Source organism: Zosterops lateralis, assembly GCF_965231275.1.
Source record: "Zosterops lateralis genome assembly, chromosome: W".
Taxonomy (NCBI): Eukaryota; Metazoa; Chordata; class Aves; order Passeriformes; family Zosteropidae; genus Zosterops; species Zosterops lateralis.
The window spans coordinates 2,859,681-2,876,584 of NC_139801.1; the positions used below are offsets into that span (position 1 = coordinate 2,859,681).

At 39.1% G+C, this 16,904-nt stretch overlaps 1 protein-coding gene across 3 annotated transcripts in view; it reads right to left on the reverse strand.

The window, feature by feature from the left end:
• Positions 1-761: 761 nt before the first annotated feature.
• Positions 762-16,904, reverse strand: part of LOC310922013 (microtubule-associated protein 1B-like) — a 90,787-nt gene continuing 74,644 nt past the window's right edge. For all 3 annotated transcript variants that reach the window (XM_083882286.1, XM_083882284.1, XM_083882285.1), the window contains 3 exons: positions 10,634-16,832; positions 6,296-6,534; positions 762-5,601 (listed from right to left, as the gene is read on the reverse strand). In XM_083882286.1, the coding sequence (XP_083738412.1) occupies positions 5,446-5,601; positions 6,296-6,534; positions 10,634-16,832 (6,594 nt within the window). In that variant the 3' untranslated portion in view covers positions 762-5,445. The remainder of the gene's footprint in view (positions 5,602-6,295; positions 6,535-10,633; positions 16,833-16,904) is intronic.

A 16,904-nucleotide genomic window follows, 5' to 3' on the forward strand; every position in this document is an offset into this window, starting at 1 on the left:
AAGCTAGTTGAGTTAAATTTAGTTATAGCCAAATTTATCTGTGCAGCTTCAGACGAGCTGCAGCTGTCACACACCAATGTGTTTTTATATGGTGTCATCTCTGATACAGCCCCTTGAATGTGCACTGTGTGAATCAGCGCATACGGGTAACCAAGGCAACCACCAAACCACAACTGAAATGCAAAAAGTAGATTTATTTCATTACCTTGCTAACAATGCCTGGCGGCAGACACATAGGGAGACAGGCTCAGTTGATCCTGGCGAAGGGCAGGCAGGAGGAGGGTGGTCTGCTGCCTGCCCCAGTATATAAAAGGGCTTTGCCCACCCACAGATTATTGCAAGGTTGTGCTTTTCATGATCTGTTTCTCCCAGCAGGAGGCTCAAAGCATGTCTGTGAGAGTGTGTTGTCTCACCACAGGAATTCTACTTCTCAAAACAGGCAAAGGATGAATAACATTAGGCATAATAAACTGAGTTTTCCCTTACCGACATTCTTAGCATTCCCAGCTGCAAGGTCAATTTGAGCGAAAATATCCCCCTCTTCCAGTTTTAACCCTTTCCCCCCAACATGTACTTACTGAAAATTAGGTGTTTTCTCATGCTGCTGAGGGAATACAGAAATGAGAACAAAAAGAAGCCACATCATAGTGCATCATGGTAATGTTTTTCATCACAAGAGATAAAACTAACTTTCAGAATTTATTTTTCAGTTTCTAAATAAAGATTATTTCTTATCTAGCATTTAAATAGTCATTGAACTTTTGAGAAAAAGCCCATATAGTAGGTAATCATGACTGAAGGAAAGGGAAAACTTACAAGTACTTACATACACAAAGACGAAACGTCAATACAGCTTTACTGCTTTAGTATTTTATTGTGGAACTGAGGTGGGTTTTTTTACATCAAATATGCTCAATGGAAGGGGGAAATTGCACACAAATATCATAAAAGCATTGCATATTACTTTCACTGGAAACTAATTTTCTACATTAGGTATGACTGGATAGAAGTGATGCAGAATTATAAGACATAATGCCATACACAGCTGTAGACTGACACAAACACTATTCAGAACAAGAGAGGAGGTGAGGTGCTTCTCATCCAACAACAAGACTGTTTCTTTCCATGGTTTGGAAGATGATGGCTGCATACAAATGCGTGAAAGCATATTTCAGATTTCCTCTTTTACAGCTGTGATTTCAGCCCAGTGCTGAAGAGGTAGCTCTGCCATCTGGACCTCCTAGCTAGTCTAGTGCAGAGCTGTGTTTTTTTTTTTTGGTTTTTTTTTTTTTTTTTTTTAATTTTCCCCCAATATTTTTTATGCCATTCTTTTATTTAGTTACTTTTTTTTTTTAGATTTTTTTTTGTAAAGTCACAACAGACTTTTTTCTTTTTTTATTTGGAACAAAATTACTATTTCTCTCAAAACAACATAGCAAGAATCTCTTGCAACAGATGAACAAAGAGAAGCATATGACAGAAATATCCTATATGCACAGTAAGTGTTCTTTGGAGATGACTTTCTTGCGGTAGGATGGATTGAAAATTCAAATAACAAATTGATTAAATCTTAGTTAATGAGTACCAGAACTCTCCCAAAATGCATAAGCTATTGTAGACAATTAAAAAACCCCATTCATATACGCAGTTAGCTCCATTCACCAGAGTATGCAAGATAATAAAAAAGAAAAATCAAAAATTAATTTTATGAAAGATGGCATGAAAAGTAGAGGTCAATGAAGTCAGGCCCACCACAGGACTTTGAAAAGACATGAAAGAGAGGCCCTAAGTTCAGGAGTGGGGTGTGACCTCTAAAATAATTCTTCATTGAATTCTATTAAGCAGTATAGTAATAGCATGAGGATCATGACTGGGGATGCTATTATGGGTTGCCATCATTTAAATGGTGTGTCCTATTGCATCTTTATAATTAATCAATAAGAAACTATGCTCCTAGAAATCTATGCTGATCAACAGTACTCATTGTTAATGTACACGCAACATTTTTCTGACTGTTTCTAAACTGATTGTGTAGTGATAAGTACAGTTGGATTAGTTGCACAGGCAGGAAAGACATAAAGGCAAGAGGAGCTAATGGAGGAGTTCATTGCTGTGTTACACTCAGGCATGTTTAACATTTAGAAGGGAATGGATGGAACAGGCATTACAATACCTCAGAATAGTCAGACTGGGTTTTTAATATTCTTGTAAAAGCAAAAGACAAAAAATATTTTAAGAACAGCTGTAACTGCCTAATTATTATTTTTAAAGTAAAATAAATGCTTGAGCCATCACAAACTTACTTGGAGAGATTTAAGACTTGATTTTTATTTCATTTACAGTAGCACCTAATGACTGTAACTTCCCTGATTTTAGTGAAATTGCTCGATTCACAAGAATAAGTGGCATAAGTGAGATTAGACTCAGGACCATTGCTGTACTTATATTTTCTATCAAAGCAGAGGTACAAACCATATCAGATATTATCATAAAATCAGTTCCCACCCATTTAAAAAGTTTGAAATTTGACCTATATAAGAATGTAGACAAAGCAGAATTATAGAAATTGTGCAATTATTCTTTCAAACATTTTGCCTATAACTTTGAAGTCTATGTATTACAAAAGCCATTTTAAGTGAATGGTTATGAACCCAGCAAACATGCTTGTTTTCACAATATATTTCCATCTGCCTTTTCTGCCATAGTCATTCTGAGTGAAGTTCTTAACAACTTAAAAGGATAGCAATAAATAAAACAACATTGCTAGATGTGATATGTTATAAAATAATTCGTGGTGGAGAATTAAATATTTCAGCCTTTGTGAAAGCAAAGCCAGTAATAGGGGAAGAAAGCTATTTGCACCCGAAAAGGAGGGATCATCAGGCACAGATAGACTGCCTCCAAGAAATGTGTATTCCAATGGATTTTTTTCTGACAACACCTCCTATGCAACTGGGATCAGATAATATGCCTCGCCAAAGATGTGTATCCCCGAACCGAATTCCAGTAAAAGAAATTAAATATTTATCCCTTCCTGGAAAAGTTTTTGTCAGACCAGCAGTGAGACATGAATATGCTAAAGAAACAAGAGCGACAAAAGAATGGAAAAAAACCCTGTTCAGTCGAAAGACTGTATAAAACGGGACCCTGCAAAGACAGAACTTGTGAACCATGAGGAATCAGAGCTATATAGTCCGGTTTGCTGTTCACCCAGTGTCGATCCCAGGCTCGGCACTGTTTCGCTTGTGGCTTTTCCAAAAACTCATATATTGATAAATTAATAAATCCTTATTAATTATTAATTTGGATATATATTTTATAACACTAGAGATACCTAAAATGAAGAAGCCATTAAAAATAAGTCAAAAACCTCAACAATGGACAAACAGTAATTCACAGCATTAAATAGGCCTCAGGAGCCCACATATAAAGGGCCCTAAAGCAATACTAAAAAAACCCTCATAAAAATTAGGAGTGCAAACATATACCTATTAAACAAAAATATCCTAACAATGTAAAATTGAAACAAACTATAAGTAAAGAAAATAAAATGGTCATAGTTCAATACATTGCAAACCTTAATACCCGCCATAATGGTGAATCATACAGACCAGCACATATTTTTATTTTGGAGGCCTCTACACCTTCTATAAATTCAGATTTGCAAACTTTCTACAATGTAACAAGACTTTTTAATTGGGATAAAAATTCTGAGACGAAAAAGTCCAAACTGTTTCCTCCCAAATTTGCCCTAAACCAAGACACTGTTCTACATGCTGTTCTGCTGCAAGCAGTCTAAAGAAGGAAGGGGAGGGGGAAAGGAAGAGACAGAAGGAGGAAAGTGACTTAGTTTATAATTTATTCTATCTTTTTTCAAGATCTTGGGGGGATTGAGTGTGTAGATTACACTCATGTAAATATTAGGCAATCAGCATTTCAAATCCCATTTTCTGTCATCATCCATAGATTAATTTTTTCACTGGGGACCTCCTTCCCCCCTGCTTCCAAAAAGGCAGTTGACTATTTTCAACAAATCTTACCTCAATATCCATTCTCACTAGAACTTTAAATAGCATTAATTTATCTTATAAGACTACTAAAAAAATTGCCTTAGCCTGAAAATTTTTTCTTTGAATTTTCCTTTAACTGAAAACTTTTATTAAAAGTTCATGCACCACTAAAAAAAAAATAATTCTGTATGTTTGTACCCATATATGCTCTTAAATAAAATAAGGTAAGACAGAGGAAGGTTGAATACAGTACAGACTTGTAGATAACCTTCTTAATAATCCTGAATATTTTACCAAGTTTTGCAACTCTGATAGTGGGGACCACTTCAATCTTGCTTCCACGGTACAAAAGAACCTTGAAATAAAAAATGCTCATCTTGCCTTGTTGAGCTGTCCTGGTGCACCAATGAATTGTTCACAGAACTAACATACGTACTTCATAGCACAAAGCTGTTTGACCAGTCAAATAGGTTTCTAGTATACACTTCATGCACACTCACACTTCTTTACTGGCGTAACTATGATCCTACACAGATGTTTTATAAATTTGCTGTCTCAACATTAAAAAATAAGTGCATCAAGTTTCTTTGTACATTCAAGTCACTTTCTAAGGCAAATTGTCTACTGTATGTACTCCCAACTACTTTGGTATTTTTTGGTTAATTGACAGTGGACATGGGTGTTTAAGCATGTATACTGCTCAGTTCTAACTGGAGTGAGTGGATTTTTACTGTGAGCATGCCTTAGATCAACAGTTTTGCATGTTGAAGTAAAGGTTTTAGAATTCACAATGAGGTTCAGACTACATGCGTATTTCGCCTATGATTGTTATGAGATGTCAGTATGCAGGGTTCAAATTAAAGTGGAAAACTGCTAATGAGCATTTAGGTTATACGTCACTTCCTAGCTACATTCTTCTTATTTTGCAGCTAACTTGATTCTGTAAAGCAAGGACCTCCTTTAAAATAGCTCAGATTGATACAAATTTCAAACCTCCTTTTCATGTGAGTGTATAAACTGCAGTAAGCAATACAGCTGTTGCCATGAGACTACTGGAGATCTAATTATTTATTACTTTCTCCTCCTCCCCCTTTCTCTCTTTTTCTCTCTTTGTAATTCTTTAAAGGGCAAATGACTCTACCTGGCATAAGTCACTTGGAGTTGCTAGTACATGGTTTTCAAACATTCAGTGAATATGAAACTGGATCTGTATTTTCACAGTAATTTTGGCCCTATTATGGGAATGCTGTTATTTTCCTTAGTAATCAGCAAAGACTAACAATTTTTTGTGACTTACATCACTGTGATAGGGTATAGCATTTTGCAGGTATACAGTTCAGCAGTTGAAATAGATGGGTTGAATTTTTAGAAAAGGTGTTTTCAAACTGGAGAATTTCTGGACAAAAAGTAAATCTTGCAGTGCATGGTCTGGTTCTTACAGTTCAATCTTGCAGGCGGGAAAAGATTCATCTTGCATAACAACAGTGCTACTGCTTGCCAAAACCATGATGTTGAGGTCCTGCTGTTTCTCATGGGTGTCTTGGTACCATTCTCTCATCACTTTTGAGTCATGGGTTGGGATTAAGGTCACCTGCAACACAAAAGAGGAGAACTCCTGAGGAATGGACAACAGAGGCAACTGATAAGAAAAATGCCTTTTTAAGAAGTCCTACCCAACAATTATGATTCCCTTTTGGAAAGAGTGGATCGGATAAAAGAAAATAAATAAATCTGTAGATAACATAAAATGACTGAGAATAAGCAGTTTATCAAATAAAACTTTGGTTCCCTAAGGTACTGAGGTGCAACTTTCCAGAGAAACAGCAGTCTGTAGTCTGCACCACACCAATAGCTCTTCAGATTATGGCCAAATATTTTGTTTACTTATTTATCATGTTGGAAAGGCACATGAAGTTTCCATGTGTACACATTGACGGTATAAAACATGAAACATTCACTTTTCTTTCCTACTTAAAACCTGCAAGGTTTCCAAACTTGGATCATATATAGCAACAAGATCAAGTAGACAAATGGCCCTGTAAACCAGTTCCCAACCGTTTTATTCTCCAGAGACAGGTCAGAAGGGTCAGAAATGGAGGAGTATTTGAGCATGGTGCAGGTCTGTCCCTCACTTGGATGTCCTCTCACATCACTGGTGAAACAAGGCATCCAAGCTGGGAACTCCTGTCTCCAGCAGCTGCTGCCCACTCCAGAAGCACTCTGGCTTCCTGTAGTTGCTTTCCAGAGATTACATTTCCAGGTAGAAATACTAGTGAAGAGCCTACCTGCATATTGCTGTCCCACTGGGCCTTGCCCTCCAGCAGGGAGTCCAGAACAACCCTGCTTGGCTCCTCAGCTGCAGAATCGTTCCCGCTCACCACATAGTAGGATGACCGCACCCTCTTGAAAAACTCAACATCAACATTCTTTCTATTGCTGTGGTTGGGAATGTACACCAGATCCAAATACATCGGAGGTCCTGGAGGCACCGCTGTAGATTTTGATGACTTACTATTCCCAGCTCCTTTGGAAATCAAACAACAAAAGAACATATCACAGGCTAGTTAAAACATGCATTTATTAATTACCACTATAACTGCTGAGATTATATTCTTAAAATTGCTTGCCTTAGTAAAACATTACATAGCTACAATTTGTGGTGAAGAGGGAAAAAGCCAGCCATGGAAGTGATTCTCTGTGAGGAGCTGCTAGCCGCTTCCTCTGTGCCTGGCAAAACCAATCGCTGGCTAGCTCTGACAATTAGTACACTGCTAAGTCAATTAGAAAAAAAACTGATAACGCCTCTATGATAACATTTAAGAATGAAAACCCTCTCTTTCTCCCTGCTCTCAAAAGAGGGGTGGGGGGGGCAGGCTGGGCCCCCTTCCCAGAGGGGGCTGCTAGACTCTGTCCTGGCACGGCCTCTGGGCCATGCTGCTGGGGGTCATGCTGGCGCCGCAAGCAACCATGCAGCCAGGGCAGCCACGGTTGTTTCAGCAAGGCTTGCAATGGGCTTTATTTACCTAGCCACTTTTAACCAGCCATGCTGCGGACAGAAAGGCAAAAGCAGCAGCAGCTTTTCTTTTTTTGATGTCCCGCATGAAGAAAAGGTGCAGAGTGGAGCCAGCAGCTGGCGTGGCTTGTGCAGTGCTGGCAGAGACCACGTGACCAATAGAGAGAGAAGCACGGTGAGCAATTCCCCATTGCAGAACCTGGACAAGATTAACCTTTCAGCGCTGCAGAGCTCTATAAAAACTGTTTCAATTGATAGAACTTGAGAACAAATAAACCTACGAACACCAATTGTCTCCCAAGTCAGAGAAAAAGAAAAAGTGAAGACACGTGAGGAGAACAGTATGGCGACACTAAGGTCGGTGCAAAAGAGGGAGGGGGAGAAGGAAGTGCTTCGAGCGTCGGAGCTGAGATTCTTCTGCAAGCTGTGGTGAGGATTATAATACAACAGACTGTTTCTCTGTAATTCATGAAGTGCAAGGGGGAGATGCAGCATTCACCCATAGCCCATGAGAAAAAGGATGCGGATACTGAAAAGCTGTGATCGGGTGAGAGGCTTGAACAGAGAGAAAGAAAACCTTTGCTTTCAGAAATAGAAGATCATCCTTGGTTTTATACTACAACAGTTCATTCTTTAAAACTGCACCCCATAAGCTAAATGGCCCACGAAAAGCAGTCATGGGAAGACTGCAAGCTATGAGAGGGACTTCATGTTGCAAGCAGGTTCCGGGTTGACTGTTAGCCGTGAAAATTAAAAACACATTGGAAAAGGTCACAGAGAACTGTTTCCCATAGGAAAGACCCCATGGCATAAGAAAAGAGACTCCTCTCCTTAAGTAAACTGACGAAAAATTTTTAGAAATGACTAACTAAAAATCCCATGTTTTGTCTCCCTGTGCTGTCAGGGAGAAAGAAGGGCTGGGGGGAGGAAAAAGGTGTTTTAACAGTTTATTTTTAGTTCTCATTATCTTCTTTTAATTATGTTAATATTTTTTTTCTTTATACCTTTTAAAGTTTTAAGCCTGTTTTGCCCTTAAAGTGTTTTTCTCCTAATCCTTATCTTACCCCATGAATTTTCTTTCTCCCTCCTCTGCTTAACTATAGCAGAAGAAAATGAATAAATAATTTTCGTGGGTGCACTGGCATTTAGCCAGTGTCAACTCATTACATTTGGTAAACTAAATTATCTGAACAATACACTCTATTTAGGATTACATATTGAAAATACAGGCAAGTCCAATACAATTGTCTAGCAGGACCTGCTATTCATCACAGGGCAATATGTCAAATAATCATGATAAGATTTCCTGAATTAGAGAGTTTTTAACTATTGGATATATTAAAAAAACTCATCATATTTTATCATAAAAAATCTGTGATACATCTTTCTGAATTACAAATGCTAACATTGCATAATTTATTAGACATTACACTTAAATGCCATTATCAAATAGGCCCTTGCCTTCAGTACTAGAATATACCTTAGAAGTATGCCTCAAGGAAGAAGAATTTAATATAAAACTGAAGTGCTGGAGAAATTTACAGCATGAGGAGCTGCACTGCTGCTTTGAAAAACATCTACTAGGAGCAACATGCAAATAATTGTGTAAGAAAGGAATAGTGGACCACTTAAAATGATGAAGCTACAGAGAGCTGAATGCTGGTTTGCTTGTAGTGAATTCTGCACTTGCTCCATGTAAAAAGTTTTCAATAAAACATCAGTCCTGAAAACAGCAAAATCCAAGTATCCCCAAAACACTGTTGTCCTGGGTTGCAGTGTAGGATGTACACAAAGTATTTATTCTATCACCATCTTCATGAACTGTTGAAACCAGGTGAGCTACTGTTTTCCCAAGTCCCCTGCCTCTTCTGCTAATGGCCTTTGGGGTGTCTTCTGCTAATGACCTTTGGGGTGTCTTCTGCTAATGGCCCATTAACGCCTGGCCCATGAGTCACAGGTAACTCCCTCCAGGGGTTATCTCTGTTTAATGGGCCATCAAGGACTCACTTCACACTCCTCATCCTATTGTGAGATGCTCTGCCCAGGGGGAGGAGCCAAGCATTCTCACCTGGATATAAGCTGGTATGAGGGACAGTGCAATGGGCACTTACCCACTGGATTCCCAGAGGACCAGAGCTATCAGACCTTTCTACAGGATCACTGCTTCAGGAAGAGCACTTCACCTGGACTGTTTCCACCATTCTGCTCAGGTTGTATTCTGACTCTGTCAGTGATCCTTTGTGTTATTGCATTTATTTTATTTTTACCTTTTTACCTTTCTTCTTATTAAATTATATCTCTGACTTGGAGCCTCTCATTCGTTTTGCTTTCAAACCACAACTGTCTAACAAGATGTGCCAGAAACAGAATATTAGCACGTCTCCTTTGGAAATCTAATTCATATTTTATTACTACTTGGAATACACAACAGTCATTCAAAATGACATTAGTTTTCTGGATGTTTAGTCATCACTGATGACATAAAACTTTAACCATATACTGGTTCTGGCTGAGCTAGAGTTCATTTTCCCATAGCAGCCCTCACAGTGCTGTGCTTTGCATTTTTAGCTGGAAAGGCGTTGACAACATACCAGTATTTTGGCTACTGCTGAGCAGTGCTCGTACAATATCAGCGCTGTCTAACATTCCCTCCCCCCATCAAGGAGCTGGAAGTGGGCAAGATCCTGGGAGGGGACACAACTTGGACAGCTGACCCAAACTGACCAAAGGGATATTCCATACCATCTGACAACATCTCAGATAAAAAAGCTAAGGGAGAGAGGAAGAAGGGGAGGCCATTGGTTATTCTACGTTTGCCTTCCAGAGCAACTACTGCATGAGTTGAAGCCCTGCCTCCCAGAAAGTGATTGAACATTGCTTGCTGATGGGAAATAGAAAATAAACTCTTTTGTTCTTTGCTTGTGCGTGCGCAAACTTTCACGTTCACTTTACTAAACTGCTTTATCTCAACCTACGAGTTATTTTCCATCTGATTTTCTCTCCTCTGTTCAGCTGGGAAGGGGAGTGGTAGAGCTACTTGGTGGGCACCTGGTGTCCGGCCAAGGTCAACCAACCACAACTGGATTATGTGATGCACATGCTCAGCTCACTGAAAGTGCTCTTACTACTGTATAATTAAAAAAAAAATACTATTTTAAAAATTAATCAAGCAAAGTAATAAAAGCATCCAATGTCTTATTGTACCTATGGCTCTCACAATATTGAATTGCATTACTTTATGTTAAGAGCATTATCCCTATATGATTCTTACTAAAAATAATTTACTTCACTACTGATTTCACCCACAAAAGTGGCACTTTTAATTCTAATAGTTGGTTATCAATTCAGACAGTATTAAGTTTTTTATATTTGATGTAGTCTCTAATTCTTTGCATCTGAGCAAACTGACACATCAAATTTATCAGATTGCAAAACTTAATTCAGTGAATTTCATTCATTTAAATGTAGCTATAATACTCCAGATTTATATTTAAAACATGAACTTTCCTTGGGGGTTTCCTACAAACCACATTGTCAGCTGATGAAAAGGCAACCTAACTTTACTGCCACAACAAAGAAAATCTTAACATTAGGGAACTCCTGTTTTTACCTGTGGTTGCAGTCTTTGCTGACTTGTATGCTGTTGTATTTGCTGCATTCTTTGTGTCCTTATCTTTCTCTTCCACTTGAGACTTTACTTCTGGATTAGAGATAATTTTGGTTGTTTTCTCCACAGATTCCTTTTTTTGAGAAACTGTTTTGGAAGTTTTGTCCAAAGATTCCTTTACAGCTGGTTTTGGTGAAGCCACTTCTTTTGATTTACCATCACTTTTCTTAAAAGGAGAAGACAACTTGGTCTTAGTACCCTGCTTTTTTGTCTTTGTCTTTTCTTTGAGGTCCTTCTTCAAAGGTTTACCCAAATTCTGATCAGTGGGCAAAATCTCTGGATCAACCATGGTGACATCAGGGTGCCTGGGGGAAGGGCTGTGATCCTGCATTGGGGCAGGTGGTGGGTCAATTTGTTTGTATGTAATTGTCTTGTCTGTCGGAATGATTTCTGACTCATCTTCAGAATCAATGTTAGCATCTGCAGTGATGGAAGGGCATTCCTCAGTCTCAGGGGGAACATCTGAATCAGTCTGAGATGGGACAGACTCACTCATGGACGTGGGAGGGGTTTCATCACACTGCGGCCCTTGCTGCTTTCCTCCAGAAGGTGGCTGATTTCTCATAGATTGAGTTAATGGTTTTCTTTGATATTGAGACTGTTCTTCACTTGCAAACCACTCAAGGGGATTTGGGTTGATAAATGACGGTGAAAGTTCAGTTTTAGGATGTTTATATTCACAGGAGGACACAAGGCATAAGGCAACATCTTGATGGGATTCTGCTAAAGATTTTTCTGGAGTAAAATATGCACTTGCTTCATAGGAATAGGTAGTAACTTTGGATGACCTAGTGGTTTTCCCAGTTGTCTCAAATGAGAAATCTGTGGCTTCAGGTGAGTTGGTGGCTTTCCCTGTTGTCTCATAGGAGTAATCCATTGCATCAGGTATTCTGGTAGCTTTCCCAATTAACTTATAGGAATAATCTGTGACTCCTGGTGACCCCATGGTTTTCCCTGTCATCTCATAGGAATAATCTGTGGACTGAGGTGATCTAGATGTTGAAACTGCTTCATAGGAGTAGCTAATATCCTCTGGTGACCTAACAGTTTTCTCTGGGGCCTTGTAAGAATAACTAGGTTCTTCTGGTGACATGCTGTTTTTCTCTAAATCTTCTTTTACTGGGCTGCTTAAAGGTTCTGGACTGTGCTTTGTTGGGGGTTCTTGGTAAACAAATGCTTTGACAGAGGACACTTGCAAAGATAATGAAGATGTGTGAGTAGCTGACATGGCTTCTGTGATTGCAGGAGGTGAATCTGGAAAACTAGGAGAGTACAGAGAAGATTCCCTTGGAGTTAATGGAGAAAGGTCAGACTTTGGTGAAAGCTTTTCTCCTAGGCTCTGCATATTTTCTGAAGTAAAAGAATGTAGTGACATATGTCTGGGTGGAACAGCACCTGAAAAAGTTTCTTCTGGCAGTGGTGAAGTTAACTGGGAATGTGTATGAGCTGATGAAGTTGAGGATGAAGCTTCAATTTGAGAAACTGAAATAATTTCTGAAATATCCTTCTCCTGAGAGCAAGATGACTGCTCCACAGGGGAAGTCTTCCATGCAAAAATAGGCTCCTGTATATCTGAAGGGTTATAATCTACTTCTTTCAGTCCATTTTCAGATATATGGTATATACTAGTGCTTACAGTAGGATAGTCTGGAGATTGCCTACTAAAGTCCACTGTTAAAGACTGCTCAGGGGACTCATGACCAAATTCTACTGACATAGTTGACTGCTCAGGAGATCTGTGATTGTTCACTGGGGTTCTTGATTTTGTAGTTTTAGGAGAGAAATCTGATGGAGAAATTGACATGGGTCTTGGGCATTCTTCTTTAGATGGAGACATGTCTGTTTCCTGAAACATTGTTGGTATTTGTACAACTGACACTGAAAGGGAATCGTCAACTTCAGTAGAGTGGGGGGATCCAACCTCGGCATGTAAAGAAGGAGATACATCATCAGTAGTTGGTTCCGGAAATGAACTAGTAGCAACAGATGCTGTAGAGACAGAAGCTACTCCTTCTATATGGGAATAGGTATCTTCTGCTACAACTTCATCAACTGGAGTTGCAGATGTGTCAGAAACAGTGCCTTCCGAAATTGACATTTTGGTGTCTTCTTTCAAGGAACCAAATTGACCGATATCTATTTGAGTTGGTGAGAGATCACCTAGTAACTTCCGCTCATCCAAGGCCAGTGAAGACTGAGAGCTGCTGGGTTCTGTATCCTCCATTTTCCTTTCTAGGCTGAAACCTTCCTTAATTACCATAAACTCTATACTTTTTTTACCTTGTTTTTCTTGGAAAAGGCTCACAGAGCTGGCTTCAAAAGCTGGGTTCATCTGAAGAGGTGATTTTTTTTTTTTGAGTTTCCCCTCAGAAGGATTTCCATAATCTCTGGTGGGAGACTTTGCATCCACACTCAAAAATGTATCATAAGTGGTCTCTGAACCTATCAGTGGTGGATTCTGTAGAGGCAAGAGAACCTTTTCAATAGGAGATTCTGAATCTGGCACAGGTTCATCCATAGGGCTAATTCTGGGTTTGGCAGACTCATCTTTGTCTTCACTGAGTTCAAAGATAACAGGAACTTCTGTTGATTTTTCACTGGTTTCAGAGGGAAGCTGACTGGATTTTTTTTCATCAGTGGGAGACTGATAATAAGGCGTGTGGCCAGCACTACCAGCAGCAGATTGTGAGGGAGATGCTTCTTCTAATGTTTTATCTTCAGGGCTTGCACAGTGGTCTTTGGCAACTTCTTGATGTACATCAGACAATGTAGCAATGGGGACAGGCTCAGCCAAGACTTTGATCTCATTGGGAGTAAGTGAAAAGTTTACACTACATTCACTCACTGGTGTTTTGGCAACAAGTGATGGAGGGGACAAACTCTTAGCTGGGCTCTTGGCTGGACGATGTTTTCCACCATCTTCTGGATAGGGTTCTTTGATTTCTAATTTGTCAGTATCTTGGATTTCACTTCCTTTTTGACAATATACATCTTGGAATGCAGATTTACACAATTTGTCTTCCTCTAATGAAGAAGAGGGTGAGATGGTAGAGGTTGAGGCATTATAGTCTTTAACTTCTGTGGCCTCTGTTTTGGATCCCTCTGATAATCCATTAAAAGCATCTGGAAGTGGAGAAAGTTTAAGTCTAGCAAATTTTTGAGAGTACAATGATGTCTCATACTTGGTAATGTACATATACTCTTGAGAAGGTGACTCACTTTCCTCATTGTTAGTTTCATCACTCATGACATCTCGGGGTGTTGACATTTCATCCATTGGAGTTGGTTCACTGGATATTTCGATGGTAGACTGTGTATAACCTGAAGTAGCAGTGAATTCCTCAGGTGGATTTTCTCTATCTTCTTCATCAGAAACAGTGGCTTCACCTTCTGAGCCACCAGGTAATGTTTCATCATGGATAGAAGAAGCCAGTTCAACTGCTGGAGACTGAGGCTCTGAGTGTTTTGTTGGTGTAAGTATAAATAGGCCATATTTATCTTCAACTTCACTAACTTCTGCAGCTTTGTCTACTACAGTCATCACACAATATTCTTCAGCTTCTATTTTTTCAGTCTCCTGTTCATCTCTAATGTCTTTTGCTTTGTCTTCCTTGTCTTCTTCAGTCTCTTCAGTTTCTGCCTTTTCTACTGCTTCTTCCCTGTCTTCCTCAGCCTGTTCATCTGATGCCTCATCATCTGCCTTTTCAATATATTTTTCAGCTTTAATATCAGCCAATATTTCTTCTGAACTCTCTTGCATTTTTCTTGATTTCTTCATATATGGTTTTGTAGTGACCAGTTGTGTCTTTACCTCCTCATCTTCACCTTGCTCTTCAGCTTCTTCTGTCTCTGCCTTTTCCTCATAATTTCCTTCTTCATATGATTCTTCCAAGACAGTTCTCTCATCTTCAAACCTTACATGGTCATCAACCCTTTGCTTTTCTGCAGATTCCAATTCTTCAGGTGTCTGTTCACACTCACCCTCTGCCTCTGCGGTAGTTATGCCTTCATCAGAGGACTCAGCAGGTCCTTCATGATCTAACTTTTCTTTTTGGACTTCAGAGGTCTCTTTTTGTTCTGTGCCAGTAAGTCTCAGTTCATCTGCTATGAGTGCAACTTGAAGTTTTGTTTCTTTTATTGTTTCATTTTCTTCAGCTTTTAATTCCTCAAAATCCTTTGTTAAATCTTCTGGTGACGACATAAGGGATCTCTCAACTTGAAGTTCTTTTCCACTAGCTGCAATTTCTGCAGCTGCTACAGTTGTGGTGGTGGCTTGAACTGTTGCAAGGGTAGCTTGAGCTCCACTGACTTTAATATCTTTCTTGACAGTTTTGATTTTTACTTTTTCCTTTGGCTTTTCAGCAGATATAGTTTCTTTTTTAGTAGGTTCCTCCTTCTTTTGTGGTTTAGGCTTTCCTGCTGGCTTTTTGACTTCAGTTGAAGCAGCAGATGTCTTTGCTTCTTTAGGAACCTTCTTGATGTTTTTTTTTATTCCCTTTTCTTCCTTCTTAATTTCCTTCTCTTCTTTTTTATCTTCTTTTTTAACTTCCTTTGGTGGAGCTTCTTTCTTTGCTTCCTTCTTAGTTTCCTTCTCTTCCTTTTTCATGTCTTTTTTAACTTGCTTGATTTCTTCTTTTTTGTGTTTTTCTTTTTTGATGGGTGTTTTCTCCTCTTTTTTAGAAATCTCTTTCTTTGGTTTTTCTTTTTCCTCTTTCTTTTCTTCAGGTTTTGCTTTGACTTCCTTTTTCACTGGCTTGTCCTTTGCCACTTTTGCTTTTACATCTGTAGCTTGTTTTTTAGGAGTTTCAGATTTTTGCTCTTCTTTACTTTGAACATCTTTTTCTGCCACTATAGGTTTGGTCTCCCCTTTTGTTGGTTTCTCTTTTTTAACTGGAACTTTTTCTTTGCTTTCCAATTTCTGAAGCTTTTCCGGTGCTGGACTAGGTTTTACAGGCTCCAGTGTTTCTTCTTTAGATTCCTTTCTGACAGGCTTGCTTAGTGTCTTTGCAGCAGGCTTCAGACTCTCCTTGCTGTCTGTTCTCTGTTTCAACTTTGCTTGTTTCACAGTTGGACTAGCAATGTTTCCAGTTAGGTCCTTTTGTGTAACCATTGGTTGTTTAAGAAAGTCTAAGTGTTTGAGTTTTTCTAATCCTTCTAGAATATTATATTGTGTGCTGTTTCCAGGAAACAGAACTCTGATTATTTTTTCTGCAGGATTAGCTGGATGCCACACAATCAGGGATGAGACAGAGGTGATGTAGGATAATGGAATGTCTAGTTCTTGGCCATTTGGTAGCAGGAATTCAGCTTTATTGTTGCTAGTACCACTCCACTGCTGCATAAAATACTGCATCTCTTTGCTATTTTTGACAGGATTAAGCACATACATCTCAAGTTTGCCAACTCCCATTTTCTGAAATAAAATGATAGGGTCAGTGGTATTTCCTATGTTTCTGAAAAGAGGTTCTGGTTTCAAAGACAATTTATTTAAATATTGGAGAGTAAACCAAGCTTCTTCTACACTCCTATTTACTCTAAAGTTAGGATCCAGGTTCTTCAGGTTCTCAGGTATATTAAGGAATACAACACCTAAATCAGGTGAGATCAGATTTTTCATCCAATCACTGTTGGTAGTAGACCCTTGGGACTGTTCCTCTTCTAATTCAGCTATCTTTCGCTGAAGCATGCTATTGATTCCTGGCAGGTTATCATCTCCAATGTGAGTGAGTAGAATGGAATCCACCCTGTCCAAGTGCCGGATAAGTTTCCAAAAGCAAGATTTTCTTTCAGATCCTCCATTGACAAGCATATTGAATCCATTCACTGCAAACAATGCAGAGTCTCCTCTTCCACCTGGGAAAATATAACAGCAGGGTTTGGAGAGTTTCAAGAAGCCTCCTGAAGTTGGAGGTTCCAAAACGTCAAAGGGTGATGGCACTTCTACTGATTCTGACAGATACTCAGTGAATTCAGAGAGTCCTTCCATTTTGGGCAATATGGAAGCCGAGTTGAGCTTAATGTTAATAAAGTCTTGAAGGTTGTGTCTGTCAAGGTTGGAATTTTTCCATTCTCCTTCCTCAGGGCAGAAAAGAGTTAAGCTGGCTTTGTTGGCAGGGTGTGTGGTGCTCAATAATTCACCAATCTAAAGTTGTAAAACAAAACCACAAGATGCATGTAAATTCATTTTTTAATTGCAATTAATATCAGAACATAA